This window comes from Malus domestica, chromosome 09 (assembly GCF_042453785.1).
Source record: "Malus domestica chromosome 09, GDT2T_hap1".
Taxonomy (NCBI): domain Eukaryota; kingdom Viridiplantae; phylum Streptophyta; class Magnoliopsida; order Rosales; family Rosaceae; genus Malus; species Malus domestica.
Window position 1 is genome coordinate 13,099,403 of NC_091669.1, and position 23,827 is coordinate 13,123,229.

General features: G+C 41.4%; 2 protein-coding genes and 1 long non-coding RNA gene across 3 annotated transcripts; 1 reads left to right on the forward strand and 2 right to left on the reverse strand.

Moving 5' to 3' along the window:
* The first annotated feature begins 14,034 nt into the window (after positions 1-14,034).
* LOC139188180 (uncharacterized) lies at positions 14,035-15,414 on the forward strand. The gene is made up of 3 exons (XR_011571445.1): positions 14,035-14,090; positions 14,793-14,924; positions 15,081-15,414. It is a non-coding gene; the product is annotated as an uncharacterized lncRNA (long non-coding RNA).
* A 1,098-nt stretch (positions 15,415-16,512) lies between these two features.
* Positions 16,513-18,786, reverse strand: LOC103443382 (tyrosine-sulfated glycopeptide receptor 1-like). Its single transcript, XM_029108790.2, has one exon. It carries the CDS (start codon positions 18,772-18,774, stop codon positions 16,609-16,611), a length of 2,166 nt encoding a protein of 721 aa, XP_028964623.2. The 5' UTR covers positions 18,775-18,786; the 3' UTR covers positions 16,513-16,608.
* A 4,380-nt stretch (positions 18,787-23,166) lies between these two features.
* On the reverse strand, positions 23,167-23,721 carry LOC139187778 (receptor-like protein 3). The gene has a single exon (XM_070804369.1). It carries the CDS (start codon positions 23,719-23,721, stop codon positions 23,167-23,169), a length of 555 nt encoding a protein of 184 aa, XP_070660470.1.
* Between the last annotated feature and the right edge of the window lie 106 nt (positions 23,722-23,827).

Genomic DNA, 23,827 nt, shown 5'->3' on the forward strand with positions numbered 1-23,827 from the left:
TGGCCTTAGAGATGAACCTAGTTAAGGCTACCATTTTGCCAGTAAGGCTCTGGATGTCTTTTGAAGTTACCAGTTCCTTCATGTCGAGGATTGCTTTGATCTTCTCGGGATTAGCCTCAATGCCTCGTTGGCTTATCATGAAGCCTAAGAATTTGCCAGAGCCTACGCCGAAGGCACATTTGTTGGGGTTCAACCTCATTCGATACCTCTTCAAAATGGTGAAAGTTTCATATAGGTTGGTGATGTGTTGGTCGGCATGTTTGCTCTTGACTAGCATATCATCAACGTAAACTTCCATGTTCTTCCCAATCTGTTCGGTAAACATTGAATTGACTAGTCTCTGATAAGTCGCCCCTACATTCTTTAGGCCGAATGGCATGACTTTATAGCAATATAATCCCCTATTAGTAGTGAAAGATGTGTGTTCTTGGTCCGAAGGGTTCATGAGGATTTGGTTGTATCCTGAGTAGGCATCCATAAAGCTCAGGAGTTCACACCCTGCCGTAGAATCTATAAGTTTGTCAATGAGAGGAATAGGAAAGATATCCTTCAGGCATCTTTTGTTTAGGTCGGTGTAGTCGACACACATTCTCCACAAGACCTTTTGGAGGAGGAGACTTTCTTTGGTCGGATTTTTCTTAACAAGGATCACATTTGCTACCCATGTTGGGTAATTGACTTCACGGACGAAGCCTATGCCTTTGAGTTTTTCAACTTCTGCCTTCATTGCTTCGTATCGTTCAACATCATAAGATCTTCGCTTCTGTCTCACCGGCTTAGTCTTGGGGTCAATACTCAAGCGATGACATATGATATCGGGAGAGATGCCTGGCATTTCCTTGTATAACCAGGCGAATACCTCAATGTTCTCTTGCAAAAAAGAGATCAATGCCAACCGAATTGGTGGTGACAAGGTGCTGCCAATCTTCACTATGCGATCTGGATAATCTTTTGACATAGAAACCTTCTCCAGCTCTTCAGCGGGTTGTGCTTGCTGGGTGAAAGAGTCATCTCGAGGATCGTCGGGTTGACTGTTGCCACCGTGAAGATCCAAGTTGGCTTCTTCCGGGCTGGTCTTTATGACTTGGTCATGTATAGAAAAGGTTTCCTTGGGCACAGGCAGGTGTTATTGCTTGACCGAAGTGTTGTAGCATAACCGTGCACTAAGTTGATTTCCTCTAATGTAACCATTGCCATAGGGGGTTGGAAATTTCATCAACAACATATGTGTGGATATCATGGCCTTGAGATCATTGATGCCTATGCGTCCAAAGATGACATTGTATGTCGTTAGGCAATCAACTACCATGAAGTTAATGGTAATGGTAGTTGTGTAAGGGTCTGTACCAATGGTGAAAGGTAAGTGTATGCTTCCTATAGGTTGCATGATATCACCGAAGAAGCTTATCAGAGGAGAAATCGAGCGATCAAGCAAGTGTTCAGCTAGATTAAGTGCCTTGAAAACTTCAGCAAACATGATATTGACCGAAGCCCCCGTGTCTACCAGGATTTGTCGTACTTCAAAGTTGGTTATGTGAGCCTCCACAATCAGTGGGTCGTTGTGAGGGTAGATGATACCTCTTTCTTCTTCAGGGTAGAAACATATTGGATCCTAGTTAGGCTTTTGATACCTGCATCCCATTATGTCTTCCACATGAAACACTTGGTTGCCAGGCCTTAAAACTCGTTCGCTATTTTTCATGGCCTTATTGAAAGATTCAGATATGGGTGTGTTACTGCTTATGAAATATATCACATTCACTTGGCGTTGGTTATGGTTATCCCTTGAAGGGTGAAAGAGGAATCGATCAATTTTTCCTTCACGTGCCAAATCTTCAATATGATCACGAAGGGTAATACACTTCTCGCCGTCATGGCCGTTATGCTCGTGGTAGCAGCAAAACGTGCCCGTGTTCTTCGTGGGCTTGTAACCCGACTGCCTCGGCATTGGCTTCGGCATCAGGTGTGCTATGCTAGGGTAAATGGCCACGCATGTGGTGTTCAAAGATGTGTATGTCTCATACCTTGGGCTAGGGCCTGCCCTGACATGTGTTTGGCCCACTGTGTTGACTGCCTGGGGGCGGGCATTATCGTGGCGACACCCTTGGTTATCGCGATAGTGTCCCTTACTTTTTTTAGTAAAATGAAACTGGTGAGGATGGAAATCTTTCCTTTTGCCCTGAGATTGATATGTCTGTTGACTTGGCGAAGTATTAAGTAAGGCAAAGGGAGGCACCGCTGCTGTTTGGAAGGTTGAGGTCTTTTCATTTGGTTGGATCTGGCTTCCACTCCCTACTTGCTGATAAGGGGTGGCTGTGGAATGTTTCCCTTGATATGTCCTTGCCTCAGCGGAGGCATGGTTGTAAGCATGTGCCATCACTTCAGAGTAAGTCTTCCAAGTGTTGGCATTGATCATGTACTTTGAAGAAACAATCACTTAGGATTGCCGTGAAGGCTTTGAGGGTAGTCTTGTCGTCTACCTCGGCACAACGGGAATACTCATGGCTGAAGCGGCCAACATATATACTTAATGACTCGTCTGCCTTCTGGCGAATAGTGTACAAGTCATCCGCAGAGTGCAAGCGATCGGTCTAGAAAATGTGTTGAGAAACAAACAGTTTCCTCAATTCCTCAAATGAGTCTATCGTCTCAGGTGGAAGGCAGCAATACCAGTTTAGAGCTCCGCCAGAGAGGGTGGAGGGGAAGAAAAGACATCGCTCTTCGTCGGTGTGCATCCAGTATGCCATGGTGGACTCAAAGAGGTTAAGGTGTTCAATCGGGTCCTCATTTCCAGTATAGAGTTGCAAGCCAAGCTTCTGCTTTGTCTTTGCTTGGAGAGGGTGTCTAGGATCCTCCTTTTAAGAGGGCCAGGCCTAAGGTGGTTCCAATCAGGTATCTTAGCTTGTCGTTCGGCCTTCAACTTGTTTACTTCCTTAAAGAGCTGTAAGACAAAAGGGTCCTGAGTAGAGTCATGTACCACTGAAGCTTTCTTTCGTAAATCTCCATCTCCTCTTGGAAGTAGGAAGGTTTGATCAAGAGCATGTGATTTTTCCTTGGACTCGCCGTACTGACTTCCAAGGTATGTCTGTCGGACCATCTCTGAGTCCCCTATACCTTCGTGTTCCTCTAAGACTTGTTTCCCCTTCCCCAAATTGGTAGCCGGCCTGGGACATGGGAGGGGACCGAGTCTTTCAGAGACCCTCGGGTCATTGATCTTCAAGCTTACGTGGATGTTGTCTCGACGTTGCTTTAGGAAGTCTCGACGGTTGCGAAATACGACTTTCGATCCTTCCACTCCTTCTGTAAGGAGGTACATTCCTCCACTCATCCTACTTCGGGTCAAAGCAGCTGGGTTGAGAGAAGTCTCATGTTGGTCGCCATTTCGATGAGTAGCTCACTCCATAACAGGAATACCCAAGTCGAGGGCAAATGACCCTCCGTGCTTGGGGGCACCCAATTAATGGTTGACTTCCACAGGGGTGATGAGCTCGTGTGTTTTAGTATATCTAGCCTCGTGGAGCATCTCGAAGACCTTGTCATATTGCTCTTGAAGGATCTCATTCTTCATCGCTATCTTGTTGTTCTGAGCCTCCAGCTCATCGACTTTAGCCTAAAAAACAAACTTCTTTTGTTCCTTCTTTCGTTGCTTCGCACCAGGTGTGAGGGGGGTGTCGTTCTGTATGTTGTGGCTTCCTTCGCTCCCCATGATGGAGAGGGATGCTTGGTCAAAAGAGAGTGTACGAATGGTGGAGACCAGCTTGACGAAGCTAAAGAGAGTAGGAATAAGTGTCGTTCCCACAGACGGCGCCAAATGTTGATGCACAAAATCAGTGGGGACTTTGGTACAACAGAAAGTGTCAAGTTTGTGACCTTCGCTAGATTGCTCCGGTCACTAGTGTGGATAAGTATGTAAATGGATAGAGACAGGGAAGCAAACACAAGACATACGTGGTTCACCCAGATTGGCTACGTCCACGGAGTAGAGGAGTTCTCATTAATTGTGAAGGGTTTACATAAGTACATAGGTTCAAGCTCTCCTTTAGTGAGTACTAGTGAATGATTTAGTACAAATGACATTAGGAAATATTGTGGGAGAATGATCTCCTTTTATAGAAGAGAGTTTCTAGCTTTGTTCTGACATTGACACATGTCGTGTTGTGATTGGCTTTCGATGTTGACACATGTCGCGCTATGATTGGCTTCTGATGTCGACACATGTCATACTGTGATTGGCCTCCTGGTTGGAGGGAAACTCTTCTGGGTCCTTGACGGTATAACGTTGACCGGTGCTCGGTAGTTTCGGGATTGGTCAAGTATGGTACAAACAAACTGGATACATTCATTGTATGCAATAATTTTTTATTCAAATGATATAAAGAAATTAATGAATGCATTTTAGATCGAAGTTCAAATTTTGTAGTTTCTTTTTTTTTCGTTAAGAAAATGTTCTAGAGACTTATGTCGTTCGATAGATGCATATTTTGCAGATGATGAATCTAGAACACATGAACAATCTACCATACTGCAGTGCATATAGGTGCTTTTCTTGGATGGATCGTCACAATTTATGAATCAATTGGTATATGACAATTATACCCATGATCTTCCCAGAGTGTTTTAAGCTATACTAAATTGTTTCTTACGTTAATTATTTTGTAGCAAAGTCGTCCTTTCACTATGAAGCCACTAGCAACTGGTTTACAGAGCTTCCTGTGAGTTAAAGTGTCTTAAACTTTTGATTGAAAATCTTTATGGTGTTTTTTTTATCATTTTTGTTATCTCTGTAGCTGTTTTGAAAATTTTTTTTTTTACGATTTTTATCCAATGTTTATATGTGTAGGCACTCAAATTAGAGTTTACTGTTTTTATTTCGAAGTAGGAAAATGATGGAAAAATAGGACTCCTATAAGATTTTGGTTTTTTGTGGGTTTTCAAGTTTTTCCTTGGCTTCAATTTGTGTTTTTAAATATGTCTGTGATGTTTACATTGACCATTTCATCGTTTCGGCTTGCAGAAAAATTGCAGTTGTCAATCTGGATCCTGCCAACGATGCATTGCCATATCCTTTTCAATTTTTTCATCTTTTGTTGTTCGTAATTTCGTTGTGTGATTAATATTTCAAATGCTAAAAATGCAGTCCATATATACTTCAATTATAGGCACTAATTTAATAAATCTGTGATGAGCTCACGACCTTTTGATTTGATGAAACCATATGGCATATTACAGCTTCTTTCAACGTACTCTAATTTATGATTGTGCTAATTTTTGTGTATTTTTTGAAGATCTCTTCTTCTTTTTTTTCCCCTCATTCAAATATGCACCAATGCTTTGTTATGTATGTAGCTCTATGTTTCGATTACATGCTCTCAATTTCTAGTTATGCGTTTTTTTGTGTGGTGATTAAGTAATTTGTGTTGTGTTTGGTTAGGAAAGTGCAGAAAAAATGGGTGCCCTATAAATTTAGTAAAAATGCTAGAGAGAAAAAGGCAATCCCAATTGGCAGCGTACACCACGTTCAGAACTCAACGGAAAAACAGCCATAAGTCTATAGTTGATCCGAAAGAGTGGCAGGTTTGACAATGGTTGCACTGAATTCATTTTTGCTCACTGTTTGAATATGAAAATCAGTTAATTTTCCATTCAGGTTGAACCAAAAAGTCTCCTGGATGCACATTTTCTTAATAGCGATGTTAAGGTAAATTTTGTTTACCCTTCTTCCAAATTAATTCAATGGATTATGTCTTCTGAGTAATGTTGAAGCAGGACAATGTATCTTAGAAAGTTCACGGTGTATAGTTTCTGCATAAATTTATTTTGGGAATAGTATATATATTCATATATGGAGTTCCGTGATACATGAACCGGAAATTATACAATTTAGTGTTTTTTTTCAACAGTATGCCATTAGCTTCAATGATTGAGATCTTTGGCATGTGCTCAACATCTAAATAAATGCTTGATCAACCTCTCCCATGGTAGGTAAATTTGATTTGGAAGGAAACACTTCAACTCTTTTTATTTATTTTTTATGATCATAACACTGTCATACAACGTATTACTATTATGAATGTTATGCAGGAAAAAAAAATTGTAAAACATTGCTGATCAACCTTTGCTACCAACAACAACAACAACAACAAAGCCTTTTCCCACTAAGTGGGGTCGGCTATATGAATCCTAGAACGCCATTGCGCTCGATTTTGTGATGTCCTCCGTTAGATCCAAGTACTCTAAGTCTTTTCTTAGAGTCTCTTCCAAAGTTTTCCTAGGTCTTCCTCTACCCCTTCGGCCCTGAACCTCTGTCCCGTAGTCACATCTTCGAACCGGAGCGTCAGACGGCCTTCTTTGCACATGTCCAAATCACCGGAGCCGATTTTCTCTCATCTTTCCTACAATTTCGGCTACTCCTACTTTACCTCGGATATCCTCATTCCCAATCTTATCCTTTCTCATGTGCCCACACATCCCACGAAGCATCCTCATCTCCGCTACACCCATTTTGTGTACATGTTGATGCTTCACCACCCAACATTCTGTGCCATACAACATCGCTGGCCTTATTGCCGTCCTATAAAATTTTCCCTTGAGCTTCAGTGGCCTACGACGGTCACACAACACGCCGGATGCACTCTTTCCATCCAGCTCGTATTCTATGGTTGAGATCTCCATCTAATTCTCCGTTCTCTTGCAAGATAGATCCTAGGTAGCGAAAACGGTCGCTTTTTGTGATCTTCGCTAGATTGCTCCGGTCATTAGTGTGGATAAGTATATAAATGGATAGAGATAGGAAAGCAAACACAAGATGTACGTGGTTCACCCAGATTGGCTACGTCCACGGAATAGAAGAGTTCTCATTAATTGTGAAGGGTTTACACAAGTACATAGGTTCAAGCTCTCCTTTAGTGAGTACAAGTGAATGATTTAGTACAAATGACATTAGGAAATATTGTGGGAGAATGATCTCGTAATCACGAAACTTCTAAGTATCGGAGTGTGGTGTCGTCTTGACTTGCCTTATCTGTCTCATAGGTAGATGTGGCATCTTCTCTGGAAGTACTCTTCCTCCATCCAGGGGTGGTATCTTTAACTGGTGGAGATGCACAAGGTAATGTATCAATTTCACTTGAAGCTTACTTGTAGTTTCAGGCTTGGTCAAGCGCGATACAAACCATGTAGTAGGAGTCCCCCAAGTCGCCGAGCTAGGGGGTCTGCTGAAAGAGGTGACAGACAAGGTAAGCAATCAGAGCTCCGACTGATTGTTCACCTTCTCCCCATCTTGCAGCAGCATGAAGGATAAAGAGAAGAAAAATGAGAAGAGATGATATGAGATACTTTTGCTTTTGAAGAAGTAACGTTCCACAGGCTTATTCTTGAACTGAGCTGGAGGGTTTTTTGGTTTCCTCCAGAGTATAAGGCCGACTGAAGAATTTGAGGGTCAAAACAAGTCCATCAAATCTAGAGTACGTTCCACCCTGCTGATATGGGATACTTTTGCTTTTGACAGAGTAATGGATGTATCGGCACGTGTGCTGTTACGCTTGTCTCCACATGCTTCCTTGTATCCTTCGCACTTGCCCTATCTGTTCCTCAAGCAGATGCGGAATCTTCCCTGGAAACATAAGATGTTGAAGATGAGTACTCGAGAGCAATGCCAGGTAAGTAATCAGGTAAGGGGTTCCAGGCAGTCAGTTCCTGGCTGGAAGCTTGATTCCAAGTGCTGACTGATTGCTCTCTTTCTCCTTGTCTTGCAGGTAAAAACAAGGCCAAAAGAAAAGACAGGGAAAAAGCATGATATGGGATACTCTTGCTTTTAACCCTGATGATATGAGATATTCTTGCTCTAGTATAGCTTGTTTGCAGAGGTATTATCGGGGGGAAAGAAAGCTGAATATTTCGAAAGGCTTCGTTGGGAGTGCCCTCTCAGATATGATGAAGGGTTGAGCATTTTTGCAAGTCTGCCTGTCCGTTGGGGATGGAGGTCGACATATATAGGAGTCTCCCTAACAACAAGTAGTAATGCTATTCCTTTACCCTGCTTGGTCATAGCACAGTAGTGGGAGCTGCCAGTTTCACATGTTTTAACTCTGTCAGAGCACTTTGAAAAAGTGGTCTGTGGTATATGGCTCTCGAGATTCGGAGAACGATGCCTCTTCGATTTTTGAGAAAGCAATCATGCTGGGGGTCTGACTCTCGAGATTCGGAGAGCAGTGTCTCTTCGATTTTTGAGGAAGTAATCATGTTGGGAGTCTGGCTCTCGAGATTCGGAGGGCGGTGCCTCTTCGATTTTGGAGCAAGCAATCTTGTTGGGAGTGTTGTCTCGAATGTGAGTAAAGGTTGGGCATGTTTGCTAGTCTACCTTGCCACGAAGCACAAAGGTTGACACACAGGGACTTTCCAATTATCCAGCAATGGTACTGTTCCTTTACCCTCTCTTCGATTTTGAGAAAGTAGTCATGTTGGGAGTCTGGCTCTTTAGATTCAGAGGACGGTGCCTCTTCGATTTTGGAGCAAGCAATCTTGTTGGGAGTGTTTTCTCGAATGTGAGTAAAGGTTGGGCATGTTTGCTAGTCTACCTTGCCACGAAGCACAGAGGTTGACACACAGGGACTTTCCAATTATCCAGCAGTGGTACTGTTCCTTTACCCTTGTGGGTAATAATATGGTAACTAGACCTTCAAAATTTATGTGTCTAAACTTTGTTAGTGCTGTTTCTTTGCTATTCTTTTACCTTTCTTGGTCAGAGCGATGTAGTGGGAGCTGCAAGCTTCACGTGCTCAACTTTGGCAGAGAACTTTGGCAAAGTTATCTGTGGTACCCATGAGTTATTGTTGCGTGTGGGAAGTGAGTGATTGAACAGTAAGATTCATGTGCTTTCTACTTCACCAGAAGTCTTCGACAGAATGCCCATAATTTCTGCAAAGCTGAGTGTGTGTGTGACAGGTGCTGACAAGGCTAGAAAAGTAGGTGCCTCTTTGATTTCTGAGATCGGCCCTCGTGGTCTATGAGCAGCCCAGCTTTTGAGAAAGCGAGCGCCTCTTCGATTGATTCGGAGAACGATGCCTCATCGATTTTTGAGAAAGCAATCATGCTGGGGGTCTGGCTCTCGAGATTCGGGGAGCAGTGTCTCTTCGATTTTTGAGAAAGTAATCATGTTGGGAGTCTGGCTCTCGAGATTCGGAGAGCGGTGCCTCTTTGATTTTGGAGCAAGCAATCTTGTTGGGAGTGTTTTCTCGAATGTGAGTAAAGGTTGGGCATGTTTGCTAGTCTACCTTGCCACGAAGCACAGAGGTTGACACACAGGGACTTTCCAATTATCCAGCAATGGTACTGTTCCTTTACCCTCTCTTCGATTTTTAAGAAAATAGTCATGTTGGGAGTCTGGCTCTTTAGATTCGGAGGACGGTGCATCTTCGATTTTGGAGCAAGCAATCTTATTGGGAGTGTTTTCTCGAATGTGAGTAAAGGTTGGGCATGTTTGCTAGTCTACCTTGCCACGAAGCACAGAGGTTGACACACAGGGACTTTCCAATTATCCAGCAGTGGTACTGTTCCTTTACCCTTGTGGGTAATAATATGGTAGCTAGACCTTCAAAATTTATGGGTCTAAACTTTGTTAGTGCTGTTTCTTTGCTATTCTTTTACCCTTCTTGGTCAGAGCGATGTAGTGGGAGCTGCAAGCTTCACGTGCTCAACTTTGGCAGAGAACTTTGGCAAAGTTATCTGTGGTACCCATGAGCTATTGTTGCGTGTGGGAAATGGGTGATTGAACAGTAAGATTCATGTGTTTTCTACTTCCCCAGAAGTCTTTGACAGAATGCCCATAATTTCCGCAAAGCTGAGTGTGCGTGTGACAGGTGCTGACAAGGTTGGAAAAGTAGGTGCCTCTTCAATTTCTGAGATCGGCCCTCGTGGTCTCTGGGGAGCCCAGCTTTTGAGAAAGCGAGCGTCTCTTCGATTTCTGAGATCGGCCTTCGTGGTCTTTGAGCAGCCCAACTTTTGAGAAAGCAAACACCTCTTCGATTTCTGAGATCAACCCTCGTGATCTCTAAGTAGCCCAACTTTTGAGAAAGCAAACGCCTCTTCGATTTCTGAGCAGGCGCCTCTTCGATTTCTGAAGCTCCGTCGAGTGCAGATTTTTATAGGGGCTGGCATTAAGTTCCAAAGCACACTTGAATCTCCACCAGTAGAAGCTTCATTCTTGCACTTCTAAGATCTTGATTTGTCCGACCTCTTCTCTCTTCAACACCTTTGAAAATGTCTGGCCCCTCCGACTGTCGTTTTGACTTGAACCTTGTTGAAGAGGCAGCCCCGCCTTCTCCAGACAACATATGGCGCCCATCCTTCGTCTCCCCTACTGGTCATCTTACCGTTGGGGATTCCGTGATGAAGAATGATATGACCGCTGCGGTGGTGGCCAGGAACCTTCTCACTCCCAAAGATAACAGACTACTTTCCAAACGGTCTGATGAGTTAGCTGTTAAGGATTCGCTGGCTCTCAGTGTTCAGTGTGCAGGTTCTGTGTCTAATATGGCCCAACGCCTATTTGCTCGAACCCGCCAAGTTGAATCATTGGCGGCTGAAGTGATGAGTCTCAAACAGAAGATTAGAGGGCTCAAGCATGAGAATAAACAGTTGCACCGGCTCGCACATGACTATGCTACAAACATGAAGAGGAAGCTTGACCAGATGAAGGAAACTGATGGTCAGGTTTTACTTGATCATCAGAGATTTGTGGGTTTGTTCCAAAGGCATTTATTGCCTTCGTCTTCTGGGGCTGTACCGCGTAATGAAGCTCCAAATGATCAACCTCTGATGCCTCCTCCTTCTAGGGTTCTGTCCAGTACTGAGGCTCCAAATGATCCCCCTCCGGTGCCTTCTCTTTCTGGGGCTCTACCGACTGCTGAGACTTCTCCTAAGCAACCTTTGTGAAGGCTCCCTCTTGTGTGTTTATTTTGACTCATGTATATGTACATATTTGTAGCTTATCGGGAATATCAATAAATAAGCTTTCCTTCATTTCAACGTATTGTGTTAAATACACCAAAGCCTTCTTCGCTAAGTTCTTTGAATTTTCTTTTGTTGAAGCTTGTATGTTGAAGCTTGTATGTTGAAGCTTTCTGAGTGGAGCATGTAGGTTGGGGTAGTGTTCCCTTAATTTCCCGAGTGAGGAAAACTTCTCGGTTGGAGACTTGGAAAATCCAAGTCACTGAGTGGGATCGGCTATATGAATCTTAGAACGCCATTGTGCTCGATCCTGTGTCATGTCCTTCGTTAGATCCAAGTACTCTAAGTCTTTTCTTAGAGTCTCTTCCAAAGTTTTCCTAGGTCAGGTAACGAAAACGGTCGCTCTTTGGTATTTCTTGATCTCCGATCCTCACCCCTAACTCGTTTTGGCCTCCATTTGCACTGAACTTGCACTCCATATATTCTGTTTTTGATCGGCTTAGGCGAAGACCTTTAGATTCCAACACTTCTCTCCAAAGGTTAAGCTTTGCATTTACCCCTTCCTGAGTTTCATCTATCAACACTATATCGTCTGCGAAAAGCATACACCAAGGAATATCATCTTGAATATGTCCTGTTAACTCATCCATTACCAACGCAAAAAGGTAAGGACTTAAGGATGAGCCTTGATGTAATCCTACAGTTATGGGAAAGCTTTCGGTTTGTCCTTCATGAGTTCTTACGGCAGTCTTTGCTCCTTCATACATATCCTTTATAGCTTGGATATATGCTACTCGTACTCCTTTCTTCTCTAAAATCCTCCAAAGAATGTCTCTTGGGACCCTATCATACGCTTTTTCCAAATCTATAAAGACCATGTGTAAATCCTTTTTCCCATCTCTATATCTTTCCATCAATCTTCGTAAGAGATAGATTGCCTCCATGGTTGAGCGCCCTGGCATGAACCCGAATTGGTTGTCCGAAACCCGTGTCTCTTGCCTCAATCTATGCTCAATGACTCTCTCCCAGAGCTTCATTGTATGACTCATTAGCTTAATACCCCTATAGTTCATGCAATTTTGTACGTCACCCTTATTCTTGTAGATAGGCACCAAAGTGCTCGTTCGCCACTCATTTGGCATCTTCTTCGTTTTCAAAATCCTATTGAAAAGGTCAGTGAGCCATGTTATACCTGTCTCTCCCAAAAGTTTCCACACTTCGATTGGTATATCGTCTGGGCCTATTGCTTTTTTATGTTTCATCTTCTTCAAAGCTACAACCACTTCTTCCTTCCGGATTCGACGATAAAAAGAGTAGTTTCTACACTCTTCTGAGTTACTCAACTCCCCTAAAGAATCACTCATTTCATGTCCTTCATTGAAATGATTATGAAAATAACCTCTCCATCTGTCTTTAACCGCGTTCTCTGTAGCAAGAACCTTTCCATCCTCATCCTTGATGCACCTCACTTGGTTTAGGTCCCTTGTCTTCTTTTCCCTTGCTCTAGATAGTTTATAGATATCCAACTCTCCTTCTTTGGTATCTAGTCGTTTATACATATCGTCGTAAGCCGCTAACTTAGCTTCTCTGACAGCTTTCTTCGCCTCTTGCTTCGCTTTTCTATACCTTTCACCATTTTCATCGGTCCTCTCCTTGTATAAGGCTTTACAACATTCCTTCTTAGCCTTCACCTTTGTTTGTACCTCCTCATTCCACCACCAAGATTCCTTTTGGTGTGGGGCAAAGCCCTTGGACTCTCCTAATACCTCTTTTGCTACTTTTCGGATACAACTAGCCATGGAATCCCACATTTGGCTAGCTTCCCCCTCTCTATCCCACACACATTGGGTGATTACCTTCTCTTTGAAAATGACTTGTTTTTCTTCTTTTAGATTCCACCATCTAGTCCTTGGGCACTTCCAAGTATTGTTCTTTTGTCTTACTCTTTTGATATGTACATCCATCACCAACAAGCGATGTTGATTAGCCACGCTCTCTCCTGGTATAACTTTGCAATCCTTACAAGTTATACGATCCCCTTTCCTCATTAGAAGAAAATCTATTTGTGTTTTTGACGACCCACTCTTGTAGGTGATCACATGTTCTTCTCTCTTCTTAAAGAAGGTGTTGGCTAAGAAGAGATCATATGCCATTGCAAAATCCAAGATAGCTTCCCCATCCTCGTTTCTCTCCCCAAAACCATGGCCACCATGAAAACCTCCATAGTTGCCTGTCTCCCTGCCCACGTGTCCATTTAAATCTCCTCCTATAAATAACTTCTCCGTCTGAGCAATTCCTTGCACCAAGTCTCCAAGATCTTCCCAAAATTTCTCCTTCGAACTCGTATCCAACCCTACTTGAGGTGCGTACGCACTAATCACATTGATAAGTTCTTGTCCTATTACAATCTTGATTGCCATGATTCTATCTCCTACCCTCTTGACATCTACAACATCTTGTACCAAGGTCTTGTCCACGATGATGCCAACACCGTTTCTCGTTCTATTTGTGCCCGAATACCAAAGTTTAAACCCTGAGTTTTCTAGATCCTTTGCCTTACTACCAACCCACTTAGTTTCTTGTAGGCACATAATATTTATCCTTCTCCTCACCATAACTTCCACTACTTCCATAGATTTTCCCGTTAAGGTTCCTATATTCCACGTTCCTAAACGCATTTTGCTCTCTTGAACTCTACCCTTCTGTCCTAGCTTCTTCACCCTCCCCTGTCTAATAGGATCAAAGTACTTCTTTTGTGTGTCCCGGGTAAAGTTGATAGGAGCATATGCTCCCAAACAACTTTGAGTGGAGTCGTTCGAAAAGAAGTTTCTATGGCCCCCTTGCTCATTTAACACTGCATCCGGGTGCCGATGGAGATACAGCGACCCTTGCTCACTTATCACTGTGCTCGGGCCACACAGCGCGCCACTTACGGGTGACGCCCTAGCTTTAGCGCGATTTTGTTCTGGATTCATTTTCATAAGGATTCGACGTGATCATGGAGTGCCGGCTGTCGACTACCTGACGCCCTCCCCCTCCTCCTTTATCCGGGCTTGGGACCGGCCATGTAAGACATAGGCGGAGTTTAACCTTTGCTACCACCAAAATAAAATTTGTATAAAGTTGCTAATGGACAATAATAGGTAGCTTGCATTTCCTTTTCATGTACTAACAACTTTTAGTTTATATTATTAACTTTTTTTTACGATATATATACTTCTCTTTACTTGCTCACTTGAATTTTCATTTATATTAACAACTTCTGTTTTTTTCTTATTTTTGTCAGAGAAGCTTGTATATCATGAAAAATAAAACAAGGAAGATCTAAAGTGACAGTCAACGAAATTTAAATAGTGCTAATTAGTGTATGTATGTAAATATAGCTGTAAACAGGAATGTAAACTCCACCGTTCGACACCTAATATGATCATACTTATGTAGAGAACTTATTGTATGTTTTACACTTTTACAACCCGCAGCAACGCGCGAGCTCTATTACTAGTATTATCTATTCGTTGAGGAGGGATTTGACTGTAGCTTAGCTACAGTCAAATCTTTGCCACTCGATTTTGCTTTATTTACACCAGTACCATCAAGGTTAATTATTAAAATTAGAAGGGTAATTTTGTCTCTAACCAGTTTCAATATTTATGATTTTGCCCCGTCTATTCATGTTTGTTGTGAAATGGACCCTCGATTTGTATTATTTATATTTCTACCATTGCCAAACAGCATGGGTTGCAGAGACAGAGAGAGGGAGATACTCCATTCCAAGTTTGACATGAAGTTTGTTTAGTTAAACACTTTCCTTAGCCATGAATCTTAATTTTCTGTTAATATTGCAGATACTTCATTCCAAGTTTGACTCAAATTCAAATGTCAGTACATCAGCCATGAAATTTTCATTTCCTTGTGATGGTTCAATTACAAATTTTGATTCCTGGTCGAGTGGATTTGATATTGGCGCTTGCGTAGAGGTAATTTCTAACATATTTTTCTTTCAAACTCGTCTTTTGAAATTTTTGCTACATAAAACCTGCAAATATTCCTGTTTGCACAGAAATCAAGTGCCCCGGTTGTACTGTAATTGGTATATAATGTTGCTTACTCTAATTAGAAATCTGAAATCATAGGTAATAGAGCATATGGAGGAAAATCAAGCATCTGAGTTTGGCAACGTGATGCCAAACATATGGACTTGAGTGGTGTTGATGAAGAAGAATTTTCTGGAATTTAACGACCTCAAAGTGTTGGTGCCTGATCGTATTCATGAGCTATTTTGTAAAGGGGTTTCGTTGCGGCTTATTAGCTTTGGTGAGAATGCAACTTTGCTTCTTAGATTCCTTCTTGATAACAAGTATTTATTAGTAACATTGTTGAATAAGTATCTAATCTTATTTTGTTTGCATTGATTTGGGTATTTAATGAAAAAGCATGTGAATGTGATACATGGATAAAGTTTGATTTTTTTTTTTCCTGAGTTAAGCATTTAGCTACTGGATTGCATGAAATTAGTATTTAAATAATTTCTTTGATAAAATTGTTCTTGCTTCTTATTTTCTTTTTGGGGTTTATTTGCTGCATAATTTGTTTGTTAATCTTTGAGTGTGGAGAAGATTTGTTTCCTTATTCTATTCAAATAGTCCAAGAAGAATAGAAGATTGTTTCATTTTTCTTTTTTTTTTTGGCTTTGAATATGAATTTTCAAATTTACACCTCATCATATCCTAATGAGGACATGTGTGGAAATTATTCATGTTTGTCGTGGATAATATATTCAACGCCCAGCAGCAAAGCAAGAGCACATTTTCTAGTTCTCTCTATTCAAACTAAGCTTTCTCTAAGTGGTTGGATAGGGATTAATCGTTCTATTCAATGGTGGCGATGATGACATACCTTGGAGGCCAAGGAAAAGGACAAGAAATAGTTTCATAATCAACTTTGGTCATAGGCAGCAGCAGAACAAGGAAAGTCCCATGACCTAAATAGAGAAGACCGATTCCTGGTGTTTGGTGTGGTTGTGGTGTTGGGACAAGTAATGAGGATGACACAAGGACTTAATCATTATTCCATATAATATTCAACCGTATAAATACTTTAAAATCTTTTCTGTGGACATCCACCCTCCCACTGTAGTCCCACTACTTACACAACCCAGCAACCCTCCCCGGCTATCTCCCACCCAACATCCCCTGCTGCAAATTAAATACAAGGTAAACAAAACAAGGAATTTAATTGGGATGGGCTGGGCTGAAGAAGATTGAAAAGATGCAGGGGGTGGCAGTGGGTGCTTCGAAAGGGAGGGAGAGAGTTGAGGGGGAAGAGAGGAAGGATGAGCTGTGGAAAGGGAGAGAAAGACTTGCAACTAATTCGACCGTTGGATTTGCATCAACGGATGAGACCAATACGTCAGGAGGATCCTTATCAAAAATGACATTTCATCACACTTGACAACCAATAAAAAAGCTTTAGAATTAGCAGACAGGGTTTAGGGTTTAGGGTTTGCGGGATTAATCTATCATAATTAAGGATTAAGAAAGATTGGAATTCTTTGGGAAACACGAATTCAAAGTCATTGATGGTGCTTCCATTTATTCATACAATATATACGATCGAATTCGTCCATACATGCATCAAATTGTTGGCACATGAACACAACACCTACGTACGCATCAAGTTTACATATTTTTTCTTACACCTTGGAATGAATGGAATTCTTTTATCATCAATGTTTAGACCGAGACCAAAACCAATTCCAAAAAAAATGCCAAAAGAGATCCCAAAGATGAGTGCTTTAAAAACTTCCTGTGTGTTAGATTTTTGAGCAGCTGAAAATACCGGCGAGCAAGAGAGGTTCGCTGTTGGAGGGCCGCATAGTCCTGGATTCCCTTCAAAGCTAGAGCTGGTAAAAGTATCTAACTGACCTCCAGATGGTACAAGTCCCTGAAGATCATTGTATGCCACACTGAAGAAAGACAAGAAATGCAGACCTTTCAGAGAATTAGGGATTTCACCGGACAGATGGTTATAAGAGAGATTCAGTCTCTCTAAGTTGGTTAGGTTGGAAATCTGTTCTGGGATGCTGCCAGCGAAGTTGTTATGACCAAGGTCCAACACATGAATATACTTCAATCGACAAATTTCAGAAGGGATACTGCCAGTAAGGCTGTTGTTACCCAGACATATAGTTGGGGGGAGATTGGACAGCTGATTGTACTGATGATTAGTAGGGTTGTTGGGCATCAAAAAGACTGGCAACTTAAGATAACTTCTGTCTATCATATCACCGGCCTCTTTCGATGTCAAAGCTGGCATTCCACAAAACTCAATGGGAAATCCTCCGGTAATGAGGTTATTAGACAAATCCACGTAGAAAAGGTTGGGCAGACTACCCAATGAAGCCGGAATAGGACCAGTTATGTGGTTAAATGGTAGGTCCAAGACTTTAAGATTTTTAAGCATGGATAGCCAGGTTGGTATTTGACCAGTGAATTGACAAGCGCCCAGGGCAAAAACCTGAAGACTTTGGAATCCAACTGGGTTTCCAAGGCTTTTATCATCTGGCAGAGGCTCATTGAAAATATTCTTGGCCAAGACCAGAGTGGTTAGATTCTTGCAACCCTTCAGAATCCTAAAAGCCCCCGCAGCATTTCTCAAGTTGTTGTTAGAGATGGACAGGAAAGACAACGATTCTAATGCGACTACTTCAGGTATCTCGCCTGTGAGCTGGTTGCTGGCAAATCTAATAGCTGTTAAGGACTTGCAAGAGTAGAGGCTTTGAGGTAACTCACCAATGAAGTTGTTGTTGCCAAGGTCCAGAGTGGTGAGACGTTGGAGAGTCGAAAAATTGAAGGCAGAGAGCTCTCCAGTCAAGTTGTTGATCCGCAAATTCAAGGTCGATAGATTTGTGCAGTTGGTGAGAGATGGAGGCAAAGGACCTGTAAAGTTGTTGATGTGGAGGAGCAGCTTTTCCAACTTGAAAAGGCTACCGATATGGGTTGGAATTGGGCCAGAGAACAGATTCATAAAGAGCTCTAGGACCTTGAGATTGGTGAGGTTCATGATACCACCGCTGATGGGTCCAGAGAGACTATTGTTAGGCAGAGAAAGCTGTTGGAGATCAGCAAGCTTGAATATCTCACCAGGGAGAGAACCAGAGAGTGCATTGAAGCCTGCACGAAAAACTTGGAGCTTGGAGCATGATCCGATTCCAGGGGGAATTGTGTCAGTGAATTCATTGAAGGACAAGTCGAAGAATGTAAGGGAAGCATGGCTGCTGCGGTTGCTCATGGGTATTGACCCGGAAAAGCTGTTGTTGCTGACATTGAAAATTGATATTGATGGGACAAGGACTGAAGCCGGGATTATTCCATTGAAGAAGTTGCTGGACAAGTTTATAATCTGAAGGCGGCTGCTTCCATTAGAAGATGGTGGAAAGCGGCCGATGAGACGATTGAAGCTCAAGTCAATGACCTGAAGACTTGGGAGGGAAGAAAGCAAGTCATTTGGGAGAGAACCCAATAGGGAATTGTGGGAAAGATTGAGGTGGGTGAGACGAGTGAGGTTGGTGATGGCCAAAGAGACGACACCAGATAAGCCTCTTTTCGGCAACCACAGCCGGATGACGCGGCGATGGTCAAGTGGGTCGCAGGTGATTCCATCCCAAAGGCAGCAGTCAGTCGAAGCAGACCAATTCAAAGGTGCCTTGAAAGGCAAGGACAAGAGAGCATCGCGGTCGAGTTCGTCGCAGGCAGCATAAGCAGAGCAAGGCAGCAGAAAAAGTAGAGCGGAAATTAGAAGAAGCTGCGTTGCCGAGACGTCCTCCATGAATCTGTTCGTATCAACCTTCATGACCATCACCATCGCATGGACCTATAGTATAAGCAAGTAACACTGAATGACATTTTATAAGAAAGAGCTTGAGTCAAATTCACCCATTGACATTGACTTTGTGACATTTTCCAAGAAAGATTTTGAGTCAAGTCCCCCAAAAGACAAGAAACTGTTTTCTTATTAGTGTTGGCTTGGTGTTTTTGGGAACTCATCTTCTCGTTCTTGGCAGTCTCTCTCTTTTCTTTCATTTCAACCATATGGAATAATTTCTATGTACTGATCTATATCTATATCTATACACACACACACACAGTGACACACAAACAAACATATTTATCCTGCATGTCTGGTCTCAGTTAACTTTTGAGAGCTGTTAGACTTGGTCTAGATCCCACTAAATAATTAGAAACTAATTAAGTTGGTTAATGCATCCGGCAACAGACTATTCCAATGTGTTCAAGATTATACTATGTTGACTGCGGTCAATAACCTTAAATATATAGTACCTTGTTAGTTGGGAGAAATAATATAATGCTGTATGAAATCAGTGTTCAGTAACATATAAAGAAAGGGTTCAAGTGGCTTTCTGCTATCACATCTTTTAACATAGTTTAATTTGACTACAATGAATTGCATTATGTGAGGAATCACATTTTCTGCATAGTAATTTCTCACCTTTATGCTAAACCTTATACAGAAATAACCAACAACGATGATTACGTAATATGAACGCGGAGCCACGTCAGCTATGTTTGTTGTAGCCTTAAGTAATTTAGCATATATTATTCATCATTTTTCTAAACATAAAATTGTATCCAAGAAGGATACCCAGCATGTTACTAGTAGCTTAGTATATATAATAAGTTATTTGGTATCCTTCTTTCACTGTTCTAAAAATCTCTGTCTAGCGCCGCCTAGGTTCCGTCTAGGCATTAAGCGGTTGGCCACCGCCCCGGTTAATGCCTAAGCGTTTGAAAATTAAGAAATGGCGCCTAGACCTGCTGAGGCATCCGCCTAGACCGCCTAGGCACCCGTCTACCCCGCCTAAACCGGCCTAAGTTGCAACTCACTTAGACAGAAGATAGATAACTTTTATTTTGCATTTTATTTTCTTCAATAAATTGTAAGAGACTTGTTGAATACTTAAATGAACACACATTATATGCTTGTTCCCTTTGTTTTCTTATGTTCCAATACTTCATAATATATATGTCATTCTATTTTATAGTTTATGATGAAACTATATATATATTTTAAGTATAAACAGACACTTACTTACACGAAATATAATAGATTTACTTAAATCCACCTAGTCCGCCTGAACCCCACTTAGACGCCTAGGCGCTAGGCTCCAGCCTGTCGCCTTTAAAACCTTGCGTTCTTGTATCTAATTTTTTGTTTTTGAAACTAATAAGTATTATGGAATTTAGCATATATTATTCATCATTTTTCTAAACATAAAATTGTATCCAAGAAGGATACCCAACATAGCCTAAGCTTCCTCCTTTTGTCAAAACATCAATACAAAGATTAGAGAGATTTCCTTTCGTTTCTTTGTTCTTCGGTTATGTCCTTCAAAGTACATGGAATAATTTCTATGTACTGATCTATATCTATATCTATACACACACACACAATGACACACAAACAAACATATTTATCCTGCATGTCTGGTCTCAGTTAACTTTTGAGAGCTGTTAGACTTGGTCTAGATCCCACTAAATAATTAGAAACTAATTAAGTTGGTTAATGCATCCGGCAACAGACTATTCCAATGTGTTCAAGATTATACTATGTTGACTGCGGTCAATAACCTTAAATATATAGTACCTTGTTAGTTGGGAGAAATAATATAATGCTGTATCAAATCAGTGTTCATTAACATATAAAGAAAGGGTTCAAGTGGCTTTCTGCTATCACATCTTTTAACATAGTTTAATTTGACTACAATGAATTGCATTATGTGAGGAATCACATTTTCTGCATAGTAATTTCTCACCTTTATGCTAAACCTTATACAGAAATAACCAACAACGATGATTACGTAATATGAACGCGGAGCCACGTCAGCTATGTTTGTTGTAGCCTTAAGTAATTTAGCATATATTATTCATCATTTTTCTAAACATAAAATTGTATCCAAGAAGGATACCCAGCATGTTACTAGTAGCTTAGTATATATAATAAGTTATTTGGTATCCTTCTTTCAGTGTTCTAAAAATCTCTGTCTAGCGCCGCCTAGGTTCCGTCTAGGCATTAAGCGGTTGGCCACCGCCCCGGTTAATGCCTAAACGTTTGAAAATTAAGAAATGGCGCTTAGACCTGCTGAGGCATCCGCCTAGGCACCCGTCTACCCCTCCTAAACCGGCCTAAGTTGCAACTCACTTAAACAGAAGATAGATAACTTTTATTTTGCATTTTATTTTCTTCAATAAATTGTAAGAGACTTGTTGAATACTTAAATGAACACACATTATATGTTTGTTCCCCCTGTTTTCTTATGTTCCAATACTTCATAATATATATGTCATTCTATTTTATAGTTTATGATGAAACTATATATATATTTTAAGTATAAATAGATACTTACTTACACGAAATATAATAGATTTACTTAAATCCACCTAGTCCGCCTGAACCCCACTTAGACGCCTAGGCGCTAGGCTCCAGCATGTCGCCTTTAAAACCTTGCGTTCTTGTATCTAATTTTTTGTTTTTGAAACTAATAAGTATTATGGAATTTAGCATATATTATTCATCATTTTTCTAAACATAAAATTGTATCCAAGAAGGATACCCAACATAACCTAAGCTTCCTCCTTTTGTCAAAACATCAATACAAAGATTAGAGAGATTTCCTTTCGTTTCTTTGTTCTTCGGTTATGTCTTTCATTAATTTTAGTACAATAGTTATCACCTTATACATTATTAAGCCAGCAGTCAGTTGACTTGTACATTAACCGAACAACCAATATTGTAGACAAAATTTACAAAGTAAATTATGTGTCACGAGTAAGGATGAGCATTCTTATTAACCTTAAGCAATAAATCAATTATGAACTTCCATGTCCTTTAGTTTCGAAAATTTTGTCTAAAAATTTAGTCTCCCTAGCATTATCCATAGTCCATTAGATCAGATGAGCGTTTACTTTGAAAGGATTAGTGGCTGCTGGACTGGCTAAATATTCACATTCACATAATATAATAATGACTGTTAGTTTAAACATGAAGCCAAAACTCGGGAGTTGACAACCTACCTCTTAATCTAGTCAAATTTATGTTTATGCGGAAGTCATTTGCAGGAAGCAATTGAAATAATTAAGGACTCGGTTTGGAAGTTTTTTCTATCTTTGTATGTGGTCTAATATCCTAGTAAATAAGGTGTTGAGTTTCTGCACATGTATCTAGTGGCGGAGCCAGAATTTTATGGCAATGAGGGGCGTGACAAAGAAGTTCTCAAATATTGGTTGTTCACATATACTTTTGGCAACACAAGTTCAAAGTCATTGATTGTCATACCATATATGTGACGAATTCCATACACGGATCAAAATGTTGGCACAGCAAAAGCTAGTACCGATGAATGGAATTCTTTTATCATCAACGTTAAGACCAATGGCAAAGCCAATGCCAAAGAAAATCCCAAAGATGAGTGCAGTGAGAATTTTCTTTGTCTTTGGCTTGGATCTCAGAGTATCTGTAAATACTGGTTGAAGGCTTTGACAACAAGTATTTGTTTTATCTTTTTAAGCATGGCTAGCCAGGTTGGTATTTGTCTTGTGAATTGACAAGCGCCCAGGGAAAAAACCTCAAGACTTTGGAATCCAACTGGGTCTCCAAGGCTTTTATCATCTGGGAAAGGCTCGTTCAAAAAATTCATGAACAAGACCAGAGTGGTCAGATTCTTGCAACCCTTCAGAATCCTAAAAGCCCCCGCGGCATTTCTCAGGTTGTAGGCAGAGATGGAAAGGAAGGACAGTGATTCTAACGCGACTACTCCAGGTGACATCTCGCCTGTGAGCTGGTTGCTGCCATATCTAATAGCTGTTAAGGACTTGCAAGAGTAGAGGCTTTGAGGTAACTCACCAATGAAGTTGTTGTTGCCAAGGTCCAGAGTGGCGAGGCGTTGGAGAGTTGAAAATTTGAAAGCAGAGAGCTCTCCCATCAAGTTGTTGACCCGCAAATTCAAGCTCGATAGAATTGTGCAGTTGGGGAGAGATGAAGGCAAAGGACCTGTGAAGTTGTTGGTGTGGAGGAGCAGCTTTTCCAACATTGAAAGGTTTACCAACATGGCTGGGGATTTTCCCGGAAAATTGGTTTGAGTGGAGCTCTATGATGTTGAGATTGGTGAGCTTCACAATGCCATCGCCGATGTGTCCAGAGAAGCTATTGACAGGAAGTGAAAGCTATTGACCTGGAAAAGCTGTTGTTGCTGACTTTGTAAATTGATATTGATGGGACAAGGACCGAAGACGGGATTGCTCCATTGAAGAAGTTGCTGGACAAGTTTATAATTTGAAGGTGGTTGCTTGCATTAGAAGATGATGGAAAGCGGCCGATGAGACGATTGAAGCTCAAGTCAATGACCTGAAGACTTGGTAGGGAAGAAAGCAAGTCATCTGGGAGAGAACCCAATAGGGAATTGTGGGAAAGATTGAGGTGGGTTAGAAGGGTGAGGTTGGTGACGGCAGAAGAGACGACACCGGATAAGCCTCTTTTCGGCAACCGTAGCCAGATGACGCGGATATGGTAAAGTGGGTCGCAGATGATTCCATCCCAAAGGCAGCAGTCAGTCGAAGCAGACCAATTCAACGGTGCCTTGAAAGGCAAGGACAAGAGAGCATCACGGTCGAGTTCGTCGCAGGCATCATAAGCAGAGCAAGGCAGCAGAAAAAGTAGAGCGGAAAGGAGAAGAAGCTGCGTTGCCGAGACATCCTCCATGAATCTAACGTATCAATCTTCATTACCATCACCATCGCATGGACCTATAGCATATGCAAAGACCCAAGTGACATTGACCAAGAACGAACCCTAATTGAAAATCTAT

Excerpts from the sequence above, each read along its gene's own strand:
- LOC103443382 (XM_029108790.2), bottom strand. The coding sequence starts at position 18,774 with ATGGAGGACGTCTCGGCAACGCAGCTTCTTCTAATTTCCGCTCTACTT.
- LOC139187778 (XM_070804369.1), bottom strand. The coding sequence starts at position 23,721 with ATGGAGGATGTCTCGGCAACGCAGCTTCTTCTCCTTTCCGCTCTACTT.